This window comes from Chelonoidis abingdonii, chromosome 6, assembly GCF_003597395.2.
Source record: "Chelonoidis abingdonii isolate Lonesome George chromosome 6, CheloAbing_2.0, whole genome shotgun sequence".
Lineage (NCBI taxonomy): Eukaryota > Metazoa > Chordata > Testudines > Testudinidae > Chelonoidis > Chelonoidis abingdonii.
The window spans coordinates 129,870,968-129,897,562 of record NC_133774.1 but is presented as its reverse complement, the minus strand read 5'-3'; the positions used below and the strand labels follow the sequence as shown (position 1 = coordinate 129,897,562).

The 26,595-nt window shown below is 48.1% G+C and overlaps 1 protein-coding gene across 2 annotated transcripts in view; it reads left to right on the top strand.

Moving 5' to 3' along the window:
* FBXO10 (F-box protein 10) overlaps positions 1-26,595 on the top strand; it is a 64,391-nt gene that overhangs the window by 25,280 nt on the left and 12,516 nt on the right. For both annotated transcript variants that reach the window (XM_032778753.2, XM_032778755.2), the window contains 4 exons: positions 10,416-10,565; positions 13,033-13,169; positions 23,397-23,467; positions 25,127-25,279. In XM_032778753.2, coding sequence (XP_032634644.1) covers positions 10,416-10,565; positions 13,033-13,169; positions 23,397-23,467; positions 25,127-25,279 — 511 coding nt within the window. The remainder of the gene's footprint in view (positions 1-10,415; positions 10,566-13,032; positions 13,170-23,396; positions 23,468-25,126; positions 25,280-26,595) is intronic.

The following is a 26,595-nucleotide window of genomic DNA, read 5'->3' as shown; positions in this document are numbered from 1 at the left end:
CCACAGCACTGCAATCTATTGATTGTGAAAACACATCTTGCCCTTCGTTACCAAGTATGTGTGTTTAAGAGACAGTGAGCAAGGATAAGAACAAGTTACAAAGAAAACAAAGCGTATAACATGCTTCTTACAGTCCGAGCTTAACTTTAACAGGCTAAAATCCTTGTCTCACCTAAAGCACTAGCATCCCTGACTAGGATCCTGCTTTGAAGAATGCAAATGGCACTGTCCTTTGTGTTGCCTCAGTGAAGAATGATAAAATGTCTTTTTGCTTCTCCATACATTTCCAAACTCAGTGTTCGCTCTCTCCACCTCCCCCGCAAAAAGGCAGGATGACCCCTGTGGTTCCCTTCCTGGGGTGCTGGCTCCAAGGTGGCTTCCCCTCCTTCTGATTGTTTCACATCCCACCCTCTCGACTTGTTCTTCCTGCTGACTTTCACATGTAAATAGACTTCTATTGTGTTGGTTTTACAATGCTTACTTTACATGTGACAGAGAGAGAGGTGAATTGACATATTTCATCTGACAGAAAGCCTGTTTGTCAACTCAGCCTAGTTACATACCAGGGGTAGGCAACCTATGCCAAAGGCGGCATGTGAGCTGATTTTCAGTGGCACTCACACTGCCCAGATCCTGGCCACTGGTCGGGGGGGCTCTGCATTTTTTTAAATGAAGCTTAAACATTTTAAAAACCTTATTTACTTTACATACAACGATAGTTTAGTTATATATTATAGGCTTATAGAAAGAGACCTTCTAAAAACGTTAAAATGTATTGCTGGCACGCGAAACCTTAAATTAGAGTGAATAAATGAAGACTCGGCACACCGCTTTTGAAAGGTTGCTGATCCCTGGTTTAAACCATATTTTAGTAGGAACACACAGCTCCTTACACACCAACCATACATGCGTCCCACAATGCTTTTGATGACCCGTCTGTCACCAACTTTCATTTGATACTTGACACGACATCCTTTATAGATCTGTACTATGATAACAATGGGTTAGGTGTAGTGAGTTTGTCAGGCCTGATAGGAGTTGCTGATGCTGAGTAGTGAACCCTTTGCCAGCTAGCACCAATGGGCCTCTGGGTCACACACACCCTCTTGGAAAAAGTCCCATTGTGTCTTTAGTAACAGCAGTGCACATCACTTGTGCATTATGGTGCCTCAGATCACACGTATATTTAAGCTAGGGCCCATCAAAAGTTTTTCATCAAAACTTCTTCAATAGAAAATTGGGTTTTTGATTAAACAACATTTTTTTTTCTTCAAAACGTGCTTTCTGTGGAAATATTTGACTTTGGAGTTTTTTTTGGCGAAAACCCAAAATATTTTGATACAAAAATGCCACTGTGGTACCTAATGGGAGTTGTAGGTTGGTTGCTTCTTCTCTCCATTCTCCTCTATGCACCAGCCTTCCCAGACAGGCTTCATTTCCCATGATTCACCACCTCTGCCGGCCAAGGGGGGGACCATAGTTTGTCATGGGAAATGTAGTTTGACCAGGGAGCCCAACCTATAAAGGAGAATGGGAGTATGAGGCACATGAACTACAACTCCCACGCAACAACGAAGTGGTATTTCAGAACTGAAATATTTTGGTTTTCAATTATTTGCCAAAAACTTGACATTTTCCATGGGGGGGAAGGGAGGAGGGGATTCCAACCATCCTAACTTCAAAACATTTTCTGACTAATCAAAACATGGTTGTTTCTGTCTTCACATAATAGTTGTAATGAACTCCTGCTGCCGTCCCTGAAGAGGGAGCACAAAACATTGATTTTATATGTCCTACAGAAACATCTGCTGTTTCTTGATGCTGGAGAGCAGCAGGTTGCTTTTTCGACAGGTATTTCAGAGATGTGGGGCTTCCTGCAACAGACCATAACAAGTTTAAAGTAAATCAATACTTTGAATTAATTCAGATCAATCTCTTGTAATTTAGGTAACAGGGAGGAGCAAATCTAGGTGGAAAAGAATGAGGGAGACTTCCGTAAAGAGAGAAGGAAATAAGGTCCTGAAATCGTGGCTTATGTAGGAGAAGGTGAACTGTCGGGAGCTTTCGCTGTCTCCTGAATTGTGGATTACATCCTGGGGTCCACCTTTTTACCCACTCACAAACATCCCTCTCCCCTCTTACCAGCAAGCAAGAGCATTTCACATAGTCTCTTCCCAGTCTGAGCAGTCCAGGTACCTTCTCCCATAGGGTTGATATTGAGTAAACTAATTTGCTCTTGTGGATTTCTTCTTGGCCTGGCATTGGAGACCATTCACTTCCAGTTCATTTTCTGAGCTTGATTTGAATTGATTGCGTAATCCCCATTCTGGGAGAGAATGTGGGAGGCTAGAAATCAGCTGGGCTGGCTCTTTGAAGTGGGTGAAATCTTTTAGCTTTAGAACTCAGAAGCTGTACAATAAAATCTCTGCCCCGTTTCCTCTTATTACAGAGCTACAATGACATGATTCTTGGCTAAAACAGGTTCCCTCTTATCCCCATTGGAGCAGCTGGGCCATGTTATTTGCAGCTGAAAGCCTTCTATCACAGCTCCAGCAGGGCCTAGCCATACACAGAGTTATTAGTAACAATAAGGGCCTGGCTCAAGGCAGGGAAATTCAGAGTTCAGACTGAAAATGCTTCATTCATGCCTCTGTGAAGGTTGTGGGGAGGAAACTGGCTGTGTATAGGGAGGGGACAATGGGCCTTGCTCTTGGTTTTATGGTGTTTGCAAAGCAGGGAGCATGCCCTGGGGGAATCTGGCCAGATTCTGTGCTGGAGTAAGTGCATGCAGCTCCATTGTGCTCAGTGGAGTCTTCTTCCATTTCTAGTAGCAGAGAATTTACCCAGTGGACTGAGGCCTGGGAGAGTAACCCCAGTGCAAAGTCACAGATCCTGTGGTGGGGCCATCACTCTTGTGCCATTCCCCTCTCTGTCGTAACGGGCATGGCTGGAGGAAAAGGGCAGGCCAGCAACACTATCCCTACTGCAGTTTTGCAACTATAGCCTGTTAGCAGCTGATGTAAATTAGAGCATCCTCTGAGTGAGAACCAGTTGTGCATCTGGCAGCCCCAGAGTCCGGGGAGTGCGGGGCTGAGCCAGAGGAAAGCCATGCCAGGCGACACAGGTCCAGGCCTAGCTAAGCTCTTCTGTGGCAACTGGCACTAGACAGGGTCCTTTCTGATACCAGACTGGAAACTGGATTAGCAGTTCTTACTGCAGGCTCTGCTTAGCATACATTCCCCCCGGCTGATATGAAAGCAGAGACTCCAAGCTGAAGCTTCCCACTTTGCTATCCGTGCACATTACAGCACCTGTGTACTGTACCATGCTGTATGGTAGGCAATACCGACGTGCTGTGTGGGGGTGAAGAGCGCAGTATCCTCTGTACCATGTCCTTGTCCTTTGTTGGATTAACGATTTCTTTGCTGTCCGTCACGATACCATGGAGGAACCTAGGGCCTTATCCAGTGGCCACTGGCGTCCGTGGAATCAGCTCCGTTGACTGTAATGGGCTTTGGATCAGAGCCCAGCCCAGCAAAGTTCTTGAACAAGGTGCGCAATTTTCAGCAAGTGCCCATCTCCCTGTTACCCCTGCTCTGCTGAGCAGGGCTTGGCATTGCACGGTGACCTGCCCTCCCCACCATGGCAGTGGGGAGTGACTAACCTTGCCCGCCTAGCTCCGTGTCTAATTAACGGATTGTATGAAGCACCTTTTTGGAAAGAGCAAATAAAGGAAGTGTAATTTAATTACCTTCTGATCCATGTTGTTCATTGAAGTGGGACTATGTGAAAGCAATTTGTAGATTATTTCTCTCTAGTAATCAGACATGGAGCTAGGGGTTTATTTGACTGGAAAGAATTAAATACCATAACTACAGGAGTATTAAACTAGTTGTTTGCTTAAATAAAACAATGCAGCGATTAGAAGGTAATTCGCCTTAACTTTGCTGGCGGGGCTGATTCCGCATCTAGATATCAGGTGTTTTGCCTTCTGTGCTCTCTTGCTCAGTAGATGTGCTTTCACAGCATGCAAATAGTGCATTTGCTGGGCCAAATTCAGGACAGGTGTAAGCAGACACTGCTCTATTAGTGGAGCGGTGCCCCCTTCTACCAGGTCTGGATTTGGATCTCTGACTTCAGGGTAGCTCTAAATAGCAGGGACGTATGCAAGCATTGTTGTAAGTTCTGCTTTGTACCCTGACTTTGGAACCGCCTCACTCTGAGTGAGAAGCAGCTCGTTGAGTGATTCCCTGGTTTGCTGAGCTGTGTTTAGCTGCATCTCATGAGATCATAGTGTGGCTCTGCTGTAGCTAACAATATCCCACATGTGGTTAAGGTCCATGAAATGTAATCTGGAGCACTGAGCACAGACTAGAGGAAGGGTGTGGATGAGAAATACCAGTGAAGACACAGAGCACATTGTATTCAAGGTTAGTCATCCCAGCGCTGATTTGGCATGATGGAGGAGTCTGACCTCAGTGCTTCTCCTGCTCCATCAGCTCCTCTCAGCCTTGAAGACTGGAGCCCCCAAGAAGCTGCCAGCTGAATGGAGTCACGAAGCTGGCACAGGAGAGCCAAGTTTCCACCATCGTGACCCTTGTGGAGGTCACCTCGCCTTGATGCACCATCTCCATGGAGACCTTGCTGAGCAACACCAGCACTTTGGTCAGGATTGCTTTGTGGCTCCACGGTCCTGTTCAGCACTCTGTCTCTCTCCTCTGGGTGTGGGGAGAGGGCATTTCTCCTCTCCGCCCCTCCCCTGGCGAGGTGCTGTTTCCGTTTGCTCCATGTTCTCTTCACAGCCTTGCTTTCAGGTCAGAGCTATGCTGGTCTGGGGCCGGTGGCCTCCAGCAGAGATGCACATGTCACCCCCCTGCCACGTTGCCAGGTTTGGGGTGGGGGAGGATTCAGTTCTCCCAGTCCGAGCCTTATGCACGCCCCTTGAGAATGATCCATTTACATGGGCATTGCAAGAGGTGGGGAGTGGGGGTGGGGGGCACAGGCCCGTAGGAAAGACCTTAACAGACTCCGTTTGGTGAGAGACTCAATACTCGTCCCCCACAGGGACCTAGCCCCTTTTATCCACTGCTCTGGGTCTCCCAGCACCCTCGTTACGCAGGGACGTGCTCTTACCCCGTCGTACAGGGGAGCAGACTGAGGGGCAGAGATAATAGGGTGACCTCGCCCAGGGTCACACAGCGAAGTCCTGTCACAAGGACAGGAGGATGTTCCGCCAGATTAAAAGGTGGCAAATTCAACACTGATAAAAGGCACTGCTTTTCCACACAATGCTTAGACTGTGGAACTCACCACGAGGGGAAGCGGCCAGAGCCAAGAACTTAGCTTGGGGATTGGACTTCTGTGTGGCTAACAAGAATATCCAGAGTTATAATAAACACTAAACATTTTGGAAGGGCTGTAAAACCTCCTGCTTCACTCTCACCAATCTCTAACTATTTGCACTCGGGCTGCGAGCTAATATGGGGCAGTTTATCTCACATCTGCTACTATGGGGTTCTTACGCCTCTGTCTGAAGCTTCTGGCACTGGCCATTGGCCGAGATGGATACTAAACTAGATGGACCTTGGCAATTCCTGTGTTCCTATGCCTTGCCAAAGGTGGGAATAGCTTCCAGAGTTCCCGAATGGGCGCTCTAACCACACGTCCTGCCTTTAAAATAAAGGGAGATTGTGGACAACGAACAAAAATCCCTCCAAACGAGACCTGACTTGACTGTTTTACAAACAACCCAAAATCTAGTTCTGGGTTTCTGCATGTGGCAGAATTCCCTCGGCACTGTTTGTCATTCACACCCATCAGGCTTTATTTTAAACACTGTTATTGTTCCTGGGATGACTGTTTTGTGGGTGTTGGTTTGTTAACTCATCTCCAGAATTGTGCATTGCATCTTGAGTAGAGAGGGCCAGGTTTGCTGCTCATTTGCTCTGGTGGGACAGAACGGCCTTAAAGTGTGTGGGAACCTTCCCCCCCACCGCCCAATGGATGCAGCGTGTGCAGGCGTTTCCCTGGTTGGTGTAAGGGCTCTATCTCTGCCCCACCCCCCGGCCCTGGCATAGAGAAATGACCTGGGGTGTGACCAGAGGGCACTGCACTGTGGCTGTTCAGAGCCTCCTGGGCTGATAAAGAGCCTTGGGGAGCAGTGCACAAGTTAGAGCAGCCCTGAGGCTTTGTGCCCTGCATGGCCGCAGAGCTTGGGAAGCGCCAAGGTGGCTTGAAACCACCGGCCAAGCACAGGAGTGGAATAACAGGATCAGGCCCAGGATTTTCCAAAAAGAGTCCATTAAAATAATATTTGTGTGTGTGAGAGAATATTAATAACATTCAGCTCTTCTCACCAATACTTCTCAAAGCACTTTGCAATGGAGGCCAGTATCATTATCCCCATTTTACAGGTGGAGGAACTGAGGCAGGGGGGTGGGAAAGTGACTTGCCCAAGGTCACCAGCAGAGCTGGGACTAGAACGCAGGTTTGCTGGGTCCCACGCCAGTGCTCTACCCACTAGGCTGCATTAACCATCTGTAGCCATCATGGAGCATCTCAGCTCTGCAGGGGACTGACTGGCAAGGACACTTAGTCAAACCCTAATCCTGCAGCTGTGGGATTTCTCTCAGTGGTATTGTGATGGCTGCTGCAGTGAAGTAGGGAGCAGCTGATAGAAACGAGAGAGACGGAGATGGACAAAGAAAAATTCATGGTAAGGATCTTAAAGTCCTGGCATGACAAGAAATGTTTAGCTCAGGAATGATAGTAAGCTGCTCTCATGGTAGTAAGCTGCTCTCTCTGCCATCAGAGCAGATATTGAGAGCTGCCTAAGGGAATCGGGTGCCCAGAGCCTAGTGAAAATGAAGGCAGTGTTGCTACCTCTTGTGATTTTATTGTGACTCTCACACTTGGGTGTTTTTTTCCTTAAAGCCTCACCTCCTGGAGTCCCATGATTATGTGAGACTTGCTTTCATTTTAAAAATCTAATCCTCATAGTGATGGAGGGCTTGAAAATGTGACCTCCTAAAGGCTTTAAACACAACAGGAAAAGCAAAAGGATCCAAAACAGATCGTTTTAAATAGCATGTGATTTTTAAGTCAGTCTCATGATTTCTGAGGACCTTGTGCTTTTTGAACTCGTGGGGTCAGCCATGCTCTGAGTGGGCAGGAGGGTCCCAGTCCCAATAGCCTCCTATGCAAATCCAGTTTTTTAAACCCGCCCCACTCTGAATAGGGAATTGACTCTGCTTTCACACAGTGAAACAGGCCCTGCTCCAAAGAGATTATACATGCAGTGGCCCTCTTGTGGGTAGGCTGCCAAGTCATGGGTATCTCTTGTGGGGCTTGGCAGATGTCACTGGGGAAGTGCTGGGACCCACACATTCAGTTTGCAGAAACCTGAGCCAGGGCTCCAGCGGTGAAACTGGAGTGGATTCAAGACAAAACTCGCCCCATGAAGAACCCTGCCCCATGCACCAGCTGATCCCACTGATCTCCTGTTGGAGGGATTAAGTTAAGTTAAGTTGGAGGGATTTAGCTTTGCATAGAGCTTGTGCTGGGGGAATGTCCCCCAAATGAATGCGATATCTATCTCCCCCCACAGATGGCTGCACTTCTTGTATCGGAGTGTAAAGCATCTGCAGCCAAGTGTCTTTGTTCCTTAAAATAGCAGGGCTTGTAAATAAGATATGGAAAAAGATGGCTGTGTTTTATCACTGTATGGATGGAGACTGTCGGCCAGGTCCAGAAACCTTCTCTGGATTTATGCCCTGATCTTGCAAAGGGGCCATGTAGGTTCTGCCTCTTGCATGACAGAAAGCGTGTGTCACTTTGGGAACACTAACTGCCATTGGTGAGCAGTCTCTCACCAGAGTGTGCCCACTGATGTCAGTGGGGCTAGGGCTGCAACTTACTGCTCACCAGTGTGAACGAGGGGCTTGCAGTCGGCCCTGCCTCCTGTGAAGCATCCAGGAAAGAAGAAGTCGGACCACTGAACCCAGAGGATGGGGTGAAGATTAAAGATAATCCAGGCATGGCCCAACACCCAAACAAATCCTTTGTCTCAGGGTATGGCTACACTTGAAGTGTGAGTGTGGTCGCAGCGCCAGCGCTGGGAGAGAGCTCTCCCAGCGCTGCACATACTCCACATCCTGATGGGGTTTAGCTTGCAGCGCTGGCAGCTGTGCTCCCAGCGCTGCAGTACTGTTTACACTGGTGCTTTACAGCGCTGTATCTTGCAGTGCTCAGGGGTGTGTTTTTTTCACACCCCTGAGCGAGAAAGTTGCAGCGCTGTAAAGCACCAGTGTAGCCAAGGCCTCGGTTTTTAATCAGGGTAATGAGGAGCTCAGGGGTAGTGGCAGGGCGGCTAATGGAAATGAGGATTTGGAAGTAGAACTTACCACATCCGAGGTGGAAGTCAAACTCAAGCAGCTTAGTGGGACCAAATCAGGGGGTCTGGAGAATCTCCATCCAAGAATATTAAAGGAACTGGCACGCGAAATGACAAGCCCAATAGCAAGGATTTTTAATGAATCCATAAACACAGGGTTGCACCCTATGACTGGAGAATTGCTAATATAGTTCCTATTTTTATGAAAGGGGGAAAAAGTGCTTGAGGAAACTACAGGCCTGTTAGTTTGACCTCAGCTGTATGCAAGGTCTTGGAGCAAATGTTGAAAGAGAGAGTTGTTAAGGACATAGAGGTAAATGGTAATTGGGATAAAATACAACATGATTTCACAAAAAGTAGATTGTGCCAGCCCAATCTGATCTCCTTCTTTGAAAAAACAACTTTTTTGAGAAAGGAAATGCAGTAGATCTAATCTCCCTGGATTTCAGGAAGGCATTTGATACAGTTCCATATGGGAAATATTAGTTAAATTGGAGAAGATGGGGATGAATATGAGAATTGAAAGGTGGATAAGGAACTAGTTAAAGGGGAGACTATAATGAGTCATGCTGAACGGTGAACTGTCCAGCTGGAGAGGGAAGTTACCAGTGGAGTTCCTCTGGGACCAGTCTTGGGAGCAATCTTATTTAATGTTTTCATTCATGAACAAAAACTGGGAATGTGCTAATAAAATTTGCAGATGACCATGAAAACTGGAGTAATGGAAACAGAATGAAAGTTTAAACAATAATTTTTGCTATAAACTGGGGACGTATCCATTGGAAGCCACTGAGGAGGAGAAAGACCTGAGTATAATGAATGACTACGAGCCGCCAATATGATGCAGCTGTGAAAAAGGCTAATGCAATCCTAGGATTCCTCAGGCGAGGTATTTCCAGTAGAGACAGGGAAGTGTTAGTACCGTTGTACAAGACACTGGTGAGACCTCATTTGGAATAGCGTGTGCAGTTCTGGTCTCCCATGTTTAAGAAGGATGAATTCAAACTGGAACAGGTTCAGAGACAGGCTACCAGGATGATCCGAGGAGTGGAAAACCTACCTCATGAGAGGAGACTCAGAGCTTGGCGTGTTTAGATGAATGAAACAAAGGCTGAGGGGAGATGCAATTGTTCCCTATGAATACATCAGAGGGATAAACAGCGAGGAGGAGTTATTTAAGTTAAGAGCCTTGTTGACAAGAACAAATGGATATAAACTGGCCATCAACAAGTTTAGGCTTGAAATTAGATGAAAGTTTCTAACCATCAGAAGAGTGAAGTTCTGGAACAGCCTCCAAAGGGGAGCAAAGGGTTAGGGGGGAGAACTGGCTTCAAGACTGAGCTTGAGAAGTTTATGGAGGAGATGGTACGATGAGACTGCCTACAATGGCATGTGGCCTTTCAGCGACTGCGAGCATCAAATATTCCCAACGGCCAGTGATGGACACTAGATGGGGAGGGCTCTGAGTTACTACAGAGAAAATTCTTTCCCAGGTGTCTGGCTGGTGGGTCTCACCCACATGCTCAGGGTTCAACTGATCACCATGTTTGGGGTCAGGAAGGATTTTCCCCCCAAATCAGATTGGCAGAGACCCTGGGAGAGGAGGGGAGGGTTCACCTTCCTCTGCAGCATGGGATGGGTCACTTGCTGGTTTGAACTAGTGCAAAATGGTGGATTCTCTGTAACTTGACGTCTTTAAATGATGATTTGAGGAGTTCAGTAACTCAGCCAGAGGTCAGGGGTCTGTTACAGGAGGGGGGGGGTGAGATTCTATGGCCTGCGATGGAGGTCAGGAGGTTCGACTAAATGAACATGGTGGCCTCTTCTGGCCTTAAAGTCTGTGAATCTAATGAACTTTTTGGCATCATAACACAGAACATGATACTGCTAGTAGTTGAAGGCAATGGGAGTTTTCCATGCACCAGGGACTCCTGAGGTGGCAGAAGGTTAAAGCTATGCTTTTCCTACGAGGTTCCTTCTTCAGACACAGACTGACTAAAATTGCTTTTCTTCTGCCCTGTAGATCATCATGCTGAAGAATGACATTCACCACTGCAAAGCATCAGGGATATTTCTGCGCTTGGCAGCTGGAGGTCTGATTGCAGACAATAACATCCATTCAAACTGCGAGGCAGGGGTGGATATCCGGAAGGGAGCCAACCCTCTGATACTGGTAGGTACATTCCCTCTGCCTGGATTTGTCTGATACTCCTTTTTTGGGGGGGGCCAAAAAGGCACCAAACATTCCTGTCTGACCTGCCCTGGAGAGTCACCTTGGCCTTTAAGAACTAAAGGATTTTGGCTTCTTGCCCCAAGTCTAACCTTTTTGGGTTCTTCATTAGTGAATTCTGCCTCAAAATAATCTGCTTGATTCAGTGGGCCTCCTGTTGGACAAGCATATTTCATTTGACATTGAAATGGTGACTAAAGGCAAACAGGGTTTAGGGCTATTTAAATAATCCCCAAATGCCACCTACCTTGCAGTTGCTATGCTTAGGGAAAGAACAGTTACCTACAGGGCATCAGGGCATTCTCCTCATTCTAAATAGAATATCAAATGGACATTGAAATATAGCAATGAAGTCACCTGTGCAGTCATGCTGTAAATGATGCAGTTGTGATAAATTGCACCTCGCGCTTTGGATCAGCTCACCTGCCCTCTGCCCACCGTTCTGTCTGCCCTGGGTTTAAATCTCTGAGCAGCAGCCACCAGTGGGGGAAAAAAAAAACCAACCAGACCCAATAATGTGTCCTCTTGCCTTTCTGATGTAGAATTTCCTCCCTAAATTGCCACATGCCGTCTTCCAGGATGGGCAGTATTGTTACTATTTATTAAACATTGTTATCACAGTCGCACCCAAAGGTCTTCGTCGTGACTGGGACCCCATTGTGCTGGGTGCTGTACAAACACTGCTTCCAATCTGAATTACCACCCCAAGGCCGCGCTGGCCCAAGCCCCAGGATGGGTAATATTCAGCCCTGTGCCAGGGTCAGATTTAAAATCCAGTATTTTGCAACTCTGCTGCACTTGAAACAGGAGCTTCCCATTGGGAAGAGCTGAACAGCCAACAGCTCCCATTGCTCTCAGCTGGGGAGAAAGGAATCCCCATTGCTCTCAGCGGGAGCTGTGGGGCACTGAACATTTTTGAAAATCTATCCCATAGCGCTTCTGTCCTTCCTCCCCTCAGCCCGTCTGCCTTGGGATCAGCTTAGATTGAGCTCTTATCCTGTCTGTCAGCACTCTGAACCACTCCCTTGATTACAGGGAGCACTCAGATGACATAACGAGCTGAGTTGACGCAGGACCAAAGCAGCCTGACCTGCGCTGTGTTCCGGGGCTGCCAAGAAGTATGATGATCTTGCGTAGAGCCCAGAGAGATCTTTATGTGGAGGAAACTGGAAGACTGAGCATGACACACTCGCCGTCCTTGCTCTAAGCTTGCTCATCAAGCTCTGTTTACCCCTCTGTTTCTGTCCCCTGAAAGTGCCGGTCCCAGTTGCGGTAAAGGCAGCATGTCGCCATTTGAGTGCACCTAGCAGGACATTCACATGTGTCGGGATTAAGTGGCGGTCCCATGTATGTGTGTGAGAAACATGGAGGTGTATCGCTCCACAGATCATGCCCGCCGCGGACGAAACAAAATCCTTTCCATGTCAGCTGTACAGGACTGCTCTCTCCAGCAGCGGGAAGGGCTCCTGACTGGCTCAGGAGAGACAGAGCTTTCACTTCCATGGTGCTGCCCCCAATTCATATTAGGGCTGACCAATGTTTTTTTTCCTCCTCTGCTGGCTGTTTAGTGATGATTGACCTCTACCCAGCAGGCACATCACAGACACTGCCCAGCATGGCACCCTAGTTGGGTTTCCTCAGGCATGCCAAGGATTGAATGGGCATGAAGACCTCCGTCCCCAGACCTATCCAGGGTCAGGACACATTGGCAGGGCAGGGTGGGGATGGCTGCAGTGCTACTGTAACAGCTGGGTACGTAAAGGGGGGACTCCAGTCATGCCAGAGTTGTACATCCAGCATCTGTTTAATAGGCAACAGGTTTAATACAAACAAGAGGAAGTGCTTTTTCACACAATGCACAATTAACCTGTGGAACTCATTGCCAGGGGATGTTATGAAGGCCAAAAGTATAACTGGGCTCAAAAAAAGAATTAGATCTGTTCCTGGAAGATAGGTCCATTGTGGGCTATTAGCCAAGATGGTCAGGGATGTAACCCCATGCTCTGGGTGTCCCTAGCCTCTAATTGCCAGAAGCGGGGCATGGGAGATGGGGTGGATCACTCAGTGATTGCCTGTTCTGTTCATTCCCTCTGGGGCATCTGGCATTGGCCAGTGTCAGAGGCAAGATGCCGGGCTAGGTGGACATTGGTCTGACCCAGTGTGGCAGCTTTAAAGTTATTTCAATGTGCAGTAAATTCATGCAGGAAAATTAAAAGAGCAGCAAGACTTTGGTCCACTAAAGGAGTTTCTGTTTTTGTCACCCCCTCCTGGCAACTGGGTCCATTGTCCACATCCCTCTCCATACAAGCTGCCCACCTCTCTCCTGCAATCTCCTGTCGTGCACTTGTCTGAGTGATCTCTCCCCTGTTTTGCCTTTATTCTCTCCGCATGTGCATAAATGAAATCACAGTGTAATAAGATACACAGTGGCCTTCGCTCAGGCATCGTTGTCCTTGGCAACGGAAAAGGCATCATCCGTAGCAATCAGATCTATGGGAATAAAGAAGCCGGCATTTATATTCTGTATAACGGGAACCCCGTTGTGAGGTATGTTATTAAGCAATGACCTCTCTCGCTCCCTCCTTTCATGTTTGTCTCGCCTCCCCTCCCCCCTGTTTGTTTTTCATGTATTAACCTCCTTCCCCAGCTAAGGAGCAGAAATATCACTGTCATGGGGCTTTTCTGTGGCTGCCTCTGTCCCCCAAGAGCTCCCATGTGCAGTTCTCTAATGCTGACCTTTGATTTCAAAGGGAAACGGGCTTTGCCAGCGCTGCGTTGTTCAGAGGAGGTGGCTGCTGGACTCAGAGTCTAGGGGAGTGAAGTAATTGATCTTTAGACAAGTAATTGCCATTCTGGTTTGTCTTCCTGCTGAAAATCCTCCTAGCACGTTATTTCTTTTGGAGTTTGCTGACTACAGCTGATCTGTTGGAACAGAAGTGTCAGAGCCTGGCGGGTTTCCTTCAGACTAGCAGAATTCAGCTGACTTCGTTCTTTGGCTGTAGTTCTTTGTGAACTCTTCCTACATGCAGCACATAGCTTCTGGTGAGGAGAGGGACAGCATGTGCTGTTTTCCAGGGTGTCTCCTGGCGATAGAGAGCAGAGATTGGATCATGTGCTAATCCATGCTGGGACTGATCCAGACTCAGTGCAAAATCACCCCAAGCATGTCATAGACTCCCCAAGGCCAGAAGGAACTGCTGTGATCATCTTGTCTGACGCTGATCATGTTCTAAAGCCTTATGTATCCATCCCCCTCTGCCCCCTCATGCACACCCTGCCTGGCAACCCTGTCGTGAAATCACAGCAGATGGGTAGTTTGATTAGTCATTGATGCTAGAATTGAAAAGTGAGCTCTGGCCTCCTCCTGTCAGGAGAGTAATCCTTTTAGCCTCAGTAAAATGGGTGGGACGTCTCCTTTGGGTCATATCCTGCCTTAGAATTGTGCACGCAACCCTGCTGGCATGGGAAGCAGAATGTTCCCCCTGAGGGCAGGGCATGGAGCCTGCAGGGCACTGCCACCTGGACAGATGGTTTTGTGGTGTGGGAGTGAGAGGGTGCACTCCCCTGGTGCAGGTGACCCACGTTAAGCAAAGCGGCCTCCTCCTTAATCTTGACCTTGCTGCTCTCCCTGGTAAGAAGCATTTCAATGCCTGGTGCGTTCCAAGGAGGGGCGGGGGATGGATCTATACTCTGCACCTGCCAGAGTCAGTGGGCAACAGGCAGCAAAAAGGCACGGCCTAATGGTACGTGCCAGCCGCCTCTCCTGAGGGGAAACTGAAAGCCATGCAGCTCACCGAGTCCTCTTCTCTTCTGATTTTAGTTCAGAGGTTTGTCCTGGTCATTTTAGTCAGAAATGGCCCTGCCCCTTGCTGTTGGGATGGTTGGTTGCTGCCCTCCCACTGCAGTCATGGCTGCATTTAGTATTATTATTTATATTGAAGTAGAACCTAGAGATCCTAACTGAGTCAGGGCCCCACACTGCACACACCGAGTGGGAGACAGTCCCTGCCCTGTGGAGCTTACAGTCCAAGTAAACGAAGGAAGAATGATCTTCCCAGGTGTAGAGGTCAGGAACAGAGGCAGAGAAACAAGTAACTTGTACACACACATACACACACACACACACGGGTGAAAATTGCTGTATTAGCATACAATATTAGAACACTTAACGTTGTGAAATAAGCTGCCATATTCCCTTCATTTGCCTCCCCCCCCATGATGCTCTTTTGTTTGACTTTTAAGTAATTTGAGTTTTGTTTTTTAAATAGTAATAACCATACTGTGCATTTAGATAAAGTGACTTTCATCCTGAAGGAGCCGAAACTGCATCACAAAGTCTATTAAAGCCACTTCAGCTACTGTTGAAATGTAGCCCCCTCTGGGGTGGAATCTAGGATGGAATTCATGTAACGGCTCACAGCAACACCACACACCAATTTAGGCAAGAAAAATATTATGTGGAATTGTAACTGCAAGGGATATGTAGTAGGCAGAACGTGATTGTGCATGCTAAGAATATGTATAATTAAGCCCAAATCTTGCAGTCCTTATTTAAGTAAAACTCCCATTAACTTCTCATTAGTCCACATTCTGTGCTGAGTGCAGAGCTAAAAGTATTCTTGTAAGCTACTTGTAAAAAGGCTTAAGTATCAGTTGCAGAACCACTTGTTCCAGGATGGGAGCTAGGGTTGGCAAGTGCAATACAGATTTACTGTGCTGTAAAACACCAGGGTCAAGAGGGGGTCTCTTTTATAAAGGATTATGGAAGTGCTCCATCAGACAAGTAGCAATTTCTGAAATGGACCGGTCTTCATGATGTGGCTAATAAGTCTGGAGAAAGACAGGCTGAAGAGCAAGTGATTAGTTATGTAGCTTTCATTCTCTCCCTTGTCACAGTGTTGTTGACAGGTTGCCGAAGCAGTTTATAATCAAGAGTAATCAGGATCAGTTGTTGATGCAAGAGAGGAGGAAAGGCAACGAAGAGGCAGGGATAATTTACTCTTAGGTTCAAGTAAGGGAAGAAATTTTATTCTGCCCAATCGTTGCTGAGCAGGCCATGGAAATTTAAAAGGACCCTTGCCTTCCCTCCACTACCAGTCGCATGCCTGATTTCTCCTTGCATTCGGAAGCCCTCTTGTTCCTTCCAACCACATTATTCTGGGCTGCTCTCACAACACCGTGGGACAACGAGCCTTCCGTGGCTACTGCTGAAACCAAACCCGCTGCCCCGGCTCCATCCCTGTTGTGACTCTAAATATGCAGAGAATAGGGATTGGCATGCAAATAATTGACTGAGTTAGATGCATAAGCCTGTCTTCCAAACCTTTTAACTGTCCTGTGTGGCTGCCTGTAATTCGGACAGATAACTTCCAGATGTTGGGTTTGTAGCCAAAGCTCCTAGGCGCTGAACTACCCTAGATTTTGATGCCCTTAGGCCCTTCGGCACATTTTAAAGTCCCACTAGGTACCTAGGTGCCTAAATACCTTTAAAAATCTGGCCCTTAGTGACTTCGGAGCCTATGTTCCATTTTCCAAAGCACTTAAGTCAGGACTTAGGCTCCAAAGGGCCCAATTCTCAAAGGTATCTAGGTGCTGGTCCGTTGATTTCAGTGGGAGTTAGGCACCGAAATGCCTCCGAGGATTAGGGTCCAAAATGGTCAAGGTGCTTTTGGAAATGGGACTGATGCTCCTAAATCACATAGGTGCTTTTGAAGTTCTTACCACGGTGGGGTAGCTCCATTTCCCTTCTCAGGCACTGAATCGTATGTGGATAATAGGACATAGATGTCGTGATCCCAGGCTGCACCTTTAAAAATACCCTCCTCTCTGAGCTTTGGATTTCGGCATAGCAGGGAAATGTGAATGTTAGACAGCCAGAGGGTTACCCCTTTGGACATTTGAATGTCATTTGGATGCATCTCCCGGGGCAGGATTTTGGAAGTTCTTCTCAACTTCCATGAAATGTCAAATGCACAGCGAATGCAGGTATCTTCAGCTTTTCAGTTCTTCATGCATTGCTCATTGTATTTCTGTTGTAGTCATGGAGCAAGGTTGGCTTCCTCCAGCTGTCAAAGCTGAGCTGTGCTGACTAGGCATTAAGTGTAATTGAGCCTGGAGCGACGAGCGACTGCTTTGAATTCAAGCTGTGCAGTCGTGAGCACAGGAACTTCCCTGTGCACATGTAGAAAACAGGAGGACTGTGCCCCAGGCTTCTTTCATGCAGTCAGGTGCCCAAGGGCAGGGAAAGCCCCTCATTTCCGGTTGTTCTCGGTGCTTCGTCTGCACTTCGAGAAATACTGTTCTGTGCGTGCAATCTGATGCCCACTTTGAGAGAAAATAGCCCTGGTCCCGTTGATTCCAGTCACTAGCCTGCTCAGTGATTCAGCTCAGATGCAACAAAGCACATTAAACATCTCCCTAGAGTCTCTAGCGGGTCATTCTCTGGCGAGTTTCTGTTTATGGCTTGGATTTCTGTACCTGGGTCCAGTGTTGATTTTCATCACTCTCTTGCTGGTGGGCATTGAGGCAGGTCCTGTGTGAGGTTCTGTAGTCGGTAGATAGATTTTCCTTTTTGCAAACTCGAGGCTAAATTGTACGAGTTGAGCACCGTCCCTTGTACGGGGTGCTGCACCAGCACAGTGCCCCTGAGAGTAGCAGAGGCCTCTGTGCTTCCCCGAGGATCCCTTCTGTGCTAAGGAAGGGAACAGGTTTACTTCAATGGTGCAACCTACTCCTCACGCAGACCAGCTCTGCTGCATGTGAGGGTATGCAGAGTCCTGGCTATGCCTGCCTACTCCGACCTTCCCCTCTCCCTTCCCCGTAAGCTCCTACCAGGGGAAGGCCCCACTGACTGCAGAAACCATGATTCTGGGCAGCCCTTGTTCATGCTGCCCAAAGTAAGGAGGGGGGTTTAAAAGAGTTCTAAAAGAGCTGGCTGACCAGGAGCTCCCAGTGCAACACTGTGGCCAAAAGAGCTAATGCGATCCTGGGATGCATAAACTGGGGAATCTCGAGTAGGAGCAGAGAGATTTTTAGCTCTGTTTTTGGCACTGGTGCCACCTCTGCTGGAATCCTGTGTCTAGTTCTGGTTCCCACAAGTTAAGAAGGATGTTGCTAAACTGGAGAGGGTTCAGAGAAGAGCCACGTGAATGAATAAAAGATTAGAAAACCTGCCTTCTAGTGATAGACTTAAGGAACTCAGTCTCTTTAGCTTAACAGAAATAAGGATAAAGGGTGACTTGATGTAAGTACCTACATGGGGAACAAATATTTAATAATGGGCTCTCCAATCTAGCAGAGAAAAGTGTAACGTGATCCAGTGGCTAGAAGTTAAAGCTAGACAAATTCAGGTTGGAAATGAGGCATAATTTCTTGTTTTAACAGTGAGAGCGGTTAACCATTGGAACAACTCACCAAGGGCTGTGGTGGATTCTCCATCCCTGACAATTTTTAAATTCAGTTGGGATGTTTTTCTAAGATCCCTGCTTAGAATTATTGTGGGGCAGGCCTCTGGCCTGTGCTATGCAAGAGGTCAGGCTGGATGAGCATGATGGTCCCTTTTGGCCTAGGAATCTATGGGGTGCTCTCTGCTGCCTGACAGGTGGCTGCAGAGAGGCGAGCTACAATCTCGGGGTTTGCCTTCCCTACAGAGTTAACTTGAGTTAAAACTCGAGTGTTGCCCCATACCTGAGTCCCATCCACAGACCCCCTTGACTCAAGTGCAGTGGTGCTTTTCCCTCGAGTCAGCTGGTCCATCGGCTACAGCTCGAGTTAGCACAACTCGTCAGCTGCTAACAGGGCCACCCTGCAGCGTGGATGCAGGCTAGCTCCACTTGAGAGTTACAAGTCTTCCAGTGCCTTCCCATAATTCCTCCGGTATGCCCAGACACAACAGACAAATTCTCCCATAATTTGCTGGGAAAGAGTGCAGTGCAAAGAACCAGGAGGTGGGCTCCCAGAAATCTCAGCAGCACACCTGAGGAGCCAGCAGCTCCAGTGTTCTCTCGCAGCTGGGCTGTTCTCAGTCGAGCGAGGCTGACTGGAGAGGAGTCACTTGAGTGAGGCTGACTCGCACTAACTTTGCGGTGAAGACAGACCCTTAGGTGCCAGAGTGGAGACTTTTAATACACTGTAAAGCGTGTAGCTTCTCACAGTAGATCATATGTCATGTTGGAGATGAAGTAACCCTTTCCCATTCCACAGCATTGCCGAAGGCCTCACACATCTTCTCTGGCTGCAGGCGGAAGCTCTTTTCGTCCTGGATGATGACCCATTGCTGTTAGGAGGCTATGGGATTTTGGCCCTGGTGGGAGATCCTTAGCCACACTAGTGTGCAGGTGCTCCAGGATGTCATGCTGCTGACATCAGTGAAACTGCTCCTTTGCAAAGAGGCCCTCGGGTGAGAATGCAGGGTCCCTATATCACAGGGTGGGGTTCCCTCCCCCTGGAGTCCTCGCGGCAAACAGGCCTCACGCACTCCTGCATAGGTCCAGTGCTATGTGCGTCATTCCCAATGTGCCACACCGCAGAGCATAAAGCTTCTTACCTTCTCCCTCAGTGCAGGGGGAGAGGTCTCACTGCTCAGAGATCCAGGGCGTCTCTGGCCTTTCCTCCCAGCCTCCCTTGTCTTGCGTTTAACTGTCCCCCACTGACAAGCTGAATCTCCTGGGCAACTGTTTAATCATCCAGTCCATAACTGATAGATTGTCTCCTCAGTCTAGCCCATGTGGGGGTGCTTGGGAAGTGCAGTGACAAGTCAGCCATAGGTGACTCACAACCTACCAGCCCCTTGTTGGGACTTACTGGTACAGCACGCAGGGGCCTTGGCTTTCCCTTAGTGTTTCCCCTGGCTAGAGTGAAACAATCCCCAAGGGAATGACTTTTTTTGCGTCACCTGCATTCATCCTGAGCTGAGCTTGCTATGCGGACTCGGAGGAGAAGGGGATATTGTATGTGCACTCTGTGCGGTACCAAAGCAGTGGTGGCGCACGCTAATGTGTTTGCTGGCCAGCGATGTGATACGACACCGGTGTATTTCAAAGCGCGATCCAGTAAGTTCATAACAACCTGGCGAGAGCAGCCCAGGCGGATGAAAGAAGCCCGTTGGCAGTGCAGTGCAGTTTGGCAGGTACTGAGTTCTTGGCAAATGCTGCGTGCACATCACAAGCTCTGAGTGCTGCTAATTATGTTCTACCTCCGGCTGTTCGGCCAGGAAGCCCACGTGCTGATCCTGTGTGCAAACAGGAATGGAAGGGCTCTGCTTCTGTCGCTGCCTCCCAGCTCCACTCCCCAGCCCCTCTCCAACAGGGCTGATCCACCGTCCCTGCAAACAGCCAGCCAGAAGCCCTTGCCTCCCCCTGGATGGGGAATCCTACGCTCAGTTTAAACCCTGTTGCCACTGAATAACCCCAATCGTTAGCACCACTCTGTGCCTCAGTTTCCCCACCTGTAAAATAGGAGTAATAGTCACCTCTGCAAATTGCTTTGCAATCCTCTGAGAGTAGGCACTGTCAGTGCAAAGGGTGAGCAGTCTCACAGGAACCAGCCATCTCTTTTCATACAAAACTCCCATTAACCCCAATGACTGTTCGTTTGTTATAGTTGTATTGCAGTAGCAGCTAGAGGACTGACCACCCCCGCCGCCTTGTGCTAGTCACTGTACAGACATTTACCCAAGAGACAGTCTTTGCCCCACAGAGTTTGTAATCTAAGTGTAAGGCAAGAGACATGGAACAATGGCAGGCCATGGCCCGTTGGTATAAAGACACAAGGTGGCACTGACAAAAGATTCAGCTGCCTGATCTTTGTCACGGAGCCTGCACCAGGAGGTCGTCAATAAACAGCAGCAATGGTTTTAAAGGATACTATCACGCTGCCAAACAAAACATTTGGGCGTAGTTAGTTTCTCCAGTGCATTTTAAAGTGCGTTATACCCGTGAATGAGCTGCTATTGTCAGGGCCGGTGCAAGGATGTTTCGCGCCTTAGGTGAAACTTCCACGTTGCACCCTCCCTCATCCCTGAGCCCCCGCCCTGAGGTGCCCCCCCGCGGCAGCTCCCTCCCTCTGCCCTGGGGGGCGCCCCTCCTCGCAGCAGCTCCCCACCCTCCGCCCTGAGGCACCCTCCCTCCCCCAGTTCACCCCTTCTCTGCCTCCTCCCCGAGCACGCCATCACTGCTTCACTTCTCCTGCCTCCCAGGCTTGCGGTGCCTATCAGCTTAGATGCTGCAAGCCTGGAAGGCAAGAGAAGTGAAGCGGCCACAGCGCGCTCGGGGAGGAGGTGGGGCAGGGGTGAGCTGGGGAGGGGAGTTCCCCTGCGTGCTGTCCTTCCCGCCCTTACTTGCTGCAGGTGGCCCTCCCCGCGCTCCCCTGCCTCAGCTCCCTCTGCCTAAATGCCGGCAGCAACTGGGGTGGCCGAAGATCCGGCCACCACGGTCGCTGCCGAAGAAAATGCCACCCCCCAAATCCTAGCGCAGCCTAAATGGTTGCACCGGCCCTGGCTCTTGTTCTAAATGTTTGCACCTCCTCACTGAATTCGGGCAGAACAGAAGATGCATTTTTGGAAAGTTAACTGAATTAAATAGTTGGGTGGATGTGTGTGCGCGTATTTGTGTGTGGGCAGAGGTGTGGTACTTTCTCCCTTTGTTGTGTGGCAGCAGCTCTCTAGATAAATAGCTATTTCTAAATATTGCGTCTTTTGTGAGTACTGCATTGTATTTCAGGAACACAGAGATCCTAATGCATAATACTGTAATATAATTAAGGCAGTTTTCTCAACACACGCTAATAATAGAGAAAATGTGGATACTTCTCTGTATAGTTGTAATGGAGTAGGGGCTGTCGGTGTGGGGGATGGGAGAGCAGGGGATGTCTTTAGGTGAGGGACAGGATCTTTAAGCCTGTAACCTGAGCCAGGCAGCAGGGAGGGGGGTCAGCACCTGTGCCCAGGGAGCGGGACAAAGGACCCGGCCGGCGGGAGGAGGGGCAGGTCAGTTTGGGTTTGGGGCTGTGTGGGCGGAATTCAGGGTATCCTAGCTAGGATCCAAGCACCCTGGAAGCCCAGAAGGACTGGATGGAGGAGTCCTGACTGTGCCTGCAAACTCTGCTGTAACCTGTGTTCCTGTTGTCCAATAAACCTTCTGTTTTACTGGTTGGCTAAAAGTCACTGTGGGGTCCAGGAAGAGGGGTGCAGGGCCGGACCCCCCCCACACTCCGTGACAATGGTACAAATACAGTTGCAAATAGGAGTAAATGAATGCATGCTCTGAGCGTGCACAAACTGAGACATTCAATATATAATGGCCAAATGCCCATATGATCATTCAGCGCTTCCTGTGGCCTTGGACTGTCTGTTATAAAACACCGCCCATTTAGGGTGTAGAGGACCCTAGTGATTTTTGGCCCAAATCTTCATAGATATTTAAATCAATGGAAATCAGGACCCTGCAAACCTCTGAGGATCTGGGCTTTTGCACTCCCCATGTTGCTTACTGCTTGAGCACAGTCCATGAACAGAGATGGTGCACTGCACAGAGACGTATCCCAAACGTCGACCACTCATTAATTTACAGTGAGAATAGGGGGAGCAAAAACTGCAGTGTGCTGCCTTTTATGCCCAACGTTGCGAGGATGTGAGATGTAGGGCCCCTTATTCTCGTGAGTAATCCTTGCTTGTGCAAGGGGTCCTGTTGAAATCATTGGGACAGCGTGGGCAAGTGTCTGCAGGATCAGACTGCAATTGCTTTTCCAACAAACAGCTCTGTGGTTTTTACCCTCTGGCTTACCCCACTCTTTATGACACAGCAAACTGAAAACAATTAAAGTGCAACTTACTGAGCTAAAATCCTCCCTTACCCCTATGCGACCACGGAAATGTAAATAACAGTAAGATTTGTCCCCCTGTTCCAAAATAAACAGTGTGACATCTTGTCCCATGGTGCTACTGAACCAAAATAATTATTATTTTTGCTTTGAAATAAAATGTGCACATTATGCTTTGATGTATCAGGCCAGCTTTTTTGCCAACTGGGACTACCCCATGTGGCTTCACTTGAATTGTGGATTTGCTTTGAAAAGCAGAATCTGGGCTATTCTTTTCAGTTTACTTTGCCTTCCACTGATGCATTGATGTGCGTTATGGAGGTTCTCTCTGCATTGTGTTAATGGAGGATCATCCCATTTGATGCCCGTTACTCAGGTTTGAGGGTTATATTGATGACAATCTGTGAGCAGAGAGCATTTTTCAAACCTGCTGTTTCCTAATTTTGTGGCAGTTTCTTTATGTTTTATAACAAGTATCTTAGCAGGACTTGCAATATGATGTACGTTTCCAAGAATAGCGGTCTCTAATGATAGGGTTGCTTCTGTTGCTTTGTATTTCAGCGTGTTTTCCTCATTTGATTGGCATTACAGTTCATATTTTGAATCACGTGAAAGTTATCCAAACGCCTGCAGCTCCATTGTCTTATCAGTTCTGCATGTATCGTCTCCTGTGTCTATTTTTCCCTGGTTACATGTGACCATTTTATTGTCACTACAAAGCTTGATGCATTCTCGTTAAAAGAAGGAAAGGAAATGAACTGCAGCCTAGAGCCAATCAAGCAGGCAGGACTTTGAACAGAAGCGCTCTCTGCTGGGTAATGAGTAAAGGATATAAGGGCTATTACATCAGTTCATTTAACCCACAAAGTCTAGTTAGGGCAAATCTGTGTGTGATGAACATATAATAAAAAGAGCAACCACGTTGGCAGATAACTTTTTCCTTTCTTTCTACTCTAGTGGGAACCATATATTCCAGGGGCTTGCAGCTGGTATAGCAGTGAATGAGAATGGAAGAGGCCAAATAATAGGTATATAATTTAAAACCAGCTTCGTTATGCATGATAGACAGTGCTTTCTAATGGGTGTCAAGCTTCTAAGTCATATTTAGATGCATCTTTCTTGCAAAGTTATTTTTGTTTTAGACTCAGTGGCTGGGTGCAAACTCCATTGGAATCAACCTTAGACTTAGGGTATGTCTTCACTACCCGCCAGATCGGCAGGTAGCAATCGATCTATCGGGGATCGATGTATTGCGTCTCGTCGAGATGCTATACATTGATCCCCAAATGCGCTCCCCATCGACTCCGGAACTCCACCAGGGCGAGAGGAGGAAGCAGAGTCGACAGGGGAGCGGCTGCCGTCGATCCTGCACCACGAGGACGCGAAGTAAGTCAATCTAAGTCAATCTAAGATACATCGACTTCCGCTACGCCATTCTTATAGCTGAAGTTGCATATCTTAGATCGATTCCCTCCCCCACCCCAGTGTAGACCAGGTCTTAGATCACCAGACCAGATGCCAATAAGGGAGAGTGTAGGCGTGTCTTTTCTATATTGTTTCGCTGGAATCATTGATCTCTCCTTGTTGGTGTTTGTTCGTAGAGCTGTGCTATGGAAGCAGCATTCCAGATCAACTGTATTTTTTACTCATCCAGTATTTGGTTTTCATGGCAAGCTTGAGTCGTCAATGTTATTCTACTTCAGCGGCATCTTGGAGTTGTTTCCCCTAGCAATTGTTCTGCTGACCATATACATGGGAAGGAGGGTGGCTAATTACGGAGAACTAGTGATACAGCTAAGTGCAATTAAGCTGCTGAATACACTGCTGCCCTCCGTTTGCAGTTACAGACAGTAATTATACTTAATTGAATCTTTTCTGTTGTTCTATAGGACAAGATGATAATTGTTGCTCTATTTTCCATCATAAAAAAAATTAAATACAGGCCCACCACTATGGATTTTTAAAAGAATATAATAGGTTTCTAAAAAAGCTGAATTGCTCCCAAGAGACAGGGCAGGATAAATACTCACTAGGCCACAGAAGATAGTAATAGTGTGCCTTGTGCTAAAATTAAATCTTTTCTTTTGTTTCGAAAGACAGAGCCTTTTAAAACAGCAGTAATCAGCTTCTGCTGTAATCACATGTCCTGTCTCCAGCCATTGTTCTTCTTGCATCTCCTTGTCTTGTACTGCTGCTCTGTTGAGCTGGGATCAGGCCCCTCTGTGATTGGGTAAAAAACGGTGCTTATCCAGGGCCCATCCAGTAAAACTCCCGTTACCTTGGCCAAGAGCAAATTCAGGCCAGTTCTGTGGGATGATTAGCAAACAAAAAGAGGTGAAATTTGCTAAATCAATGGTGGGTGAAATCCTGGTTCCATTATAGTCATTTTGCTGTCGACTTCAGGATAGAATTCAATGTGTTTTGTGAATCTACTCAGCTCAGCTGTAGGTGCATCATTTCCCCACTTCCCCAGGTGGGTTCTTCTGCCTCTGATACAAATAGGGACTTTGCTTTTCAGCTTCCTTGGGGGAATGTGGACTTCCCAGCCGTGTGTGTGACTGCCAGATGTGTAATTGTTTAGCAGCTACGCCCCAGAGGCGAACGGTGCATAGGAACGCAGCACAGCCTCCTTTCTTTTTGTGGGGCTTTCGGGTGATTTTTTTTTTTTCTCTTCTGCTCTGTGTTAGAAAACGTCATTCGTGAAAACCAGTGGGGAGGGGCAGACATCCGGCGCGGGGGTGACCCTGTCCTCAGGAGCAACCTGATCTGTTGTGGCTACTCGGATGGAGTGGTGGTGGGAGAGAGAGGCAAGGGGCTGATCGAAGGAAACACCATTTATGGTAAGAAGCCAAAAATGTGGAAAATGCCTTGAGCTCTCCACATCCTACTGTGCTCTCCCGCCTTTTGCTTAATCAAGGGTCCTGTGCAGCTTTAGAGTTGGATTCCATGCTGAGCAAGGGAAGGGGAGGTGGGAAGGAAGTCAGTTATGGCTCCCTGATTCTCTACCCCAGCACAAGTAAGAGCAGCCTGGATGCTGCTCCAACTTGTGTCAACTGGCTGTGGTCCCCAAGGGACCATACCCTAGCTGGGGATAGCCACTCCTCCTTCCCTTTCCCTGTCCCTAACACAGTCCTTGTGCCAGGGGAGGGGTCCCTGGTGATGGGGGGAGCTGGTGTGTGTCCACTGGACTCCTTTACACCGGAGGAATCCATGACTGGGGACTTGCAACCAATCTCCACTCCCTTTGTTCTGCCTTGATCTCACATTCTGTGGATTACCCAGACCAGTAAGAGATTCTGTCATTACCTTCAGGGGCCTTGGTGCTCTGAAAGTTCCTCAACACCAGTAGCCAGCCCACAATCACAAGTTCTCACCTTGGCTTTCACCAGTCTAGCTTCTCCTGGCTGGTTGTTGCCAACAGCCCTTCCAGTCCCATCTCCTCAAACCCGGCCTGCCCAAGTTCTTAATCACCAGACCCTTGGCCCCTTCCGCTCTGGTTCATTGTCTGTGCAGCCCTCCTGTTATCAGCTCACTTCGACACAGATGTTCCACGCAGTTTGTGCAACAGAGACCTGCATGGGGTGAAAAACAGCAACTGGAAGGGTTCTGCCATCACTGTAAGTTAATCCACTTCCCCGAGAGGTGGAGTCTAGGTTGACGGAAGAATTCTTCTGTCCATCTAGCGCTGTCTACACCAGGGGGTTAGGTTGGCGTAGCTACATTTCTCAGGGTGTGGGTTTTTAACATCCCTGAGAGACATAGCTACACCAATGTATGTTTCCAGTATAAACCAGCCCTTCGTTCCCGAACACTGGGGTTTTCTTTGCAGCTTTGAACTGTTTCTGTTTGCTTGGATGGTTCCTGGTGGTTTTATTCCTGGGCTGGACAATGGCTAGGTGCTTGGGGCCACCCTCGTCTGGTTGTGAGGTGCTGCTGACATTGCACCACATTTACAACTACAGTTTTCCACATGCATTCATAACTCGTGACTATAATGACTGTTAAGTTTGGTGTATTACAAACTTTCATAAAGATCTTACTTGATATACTTCCATTGTACAATAACACAGCATGCAATCAGTTGGTTTAACTGCTTATTTGTTCTCTCCTGGGGGTGTTGAAACCCTGATTGTCATGCTTAGAGCCTGCCGCGTGC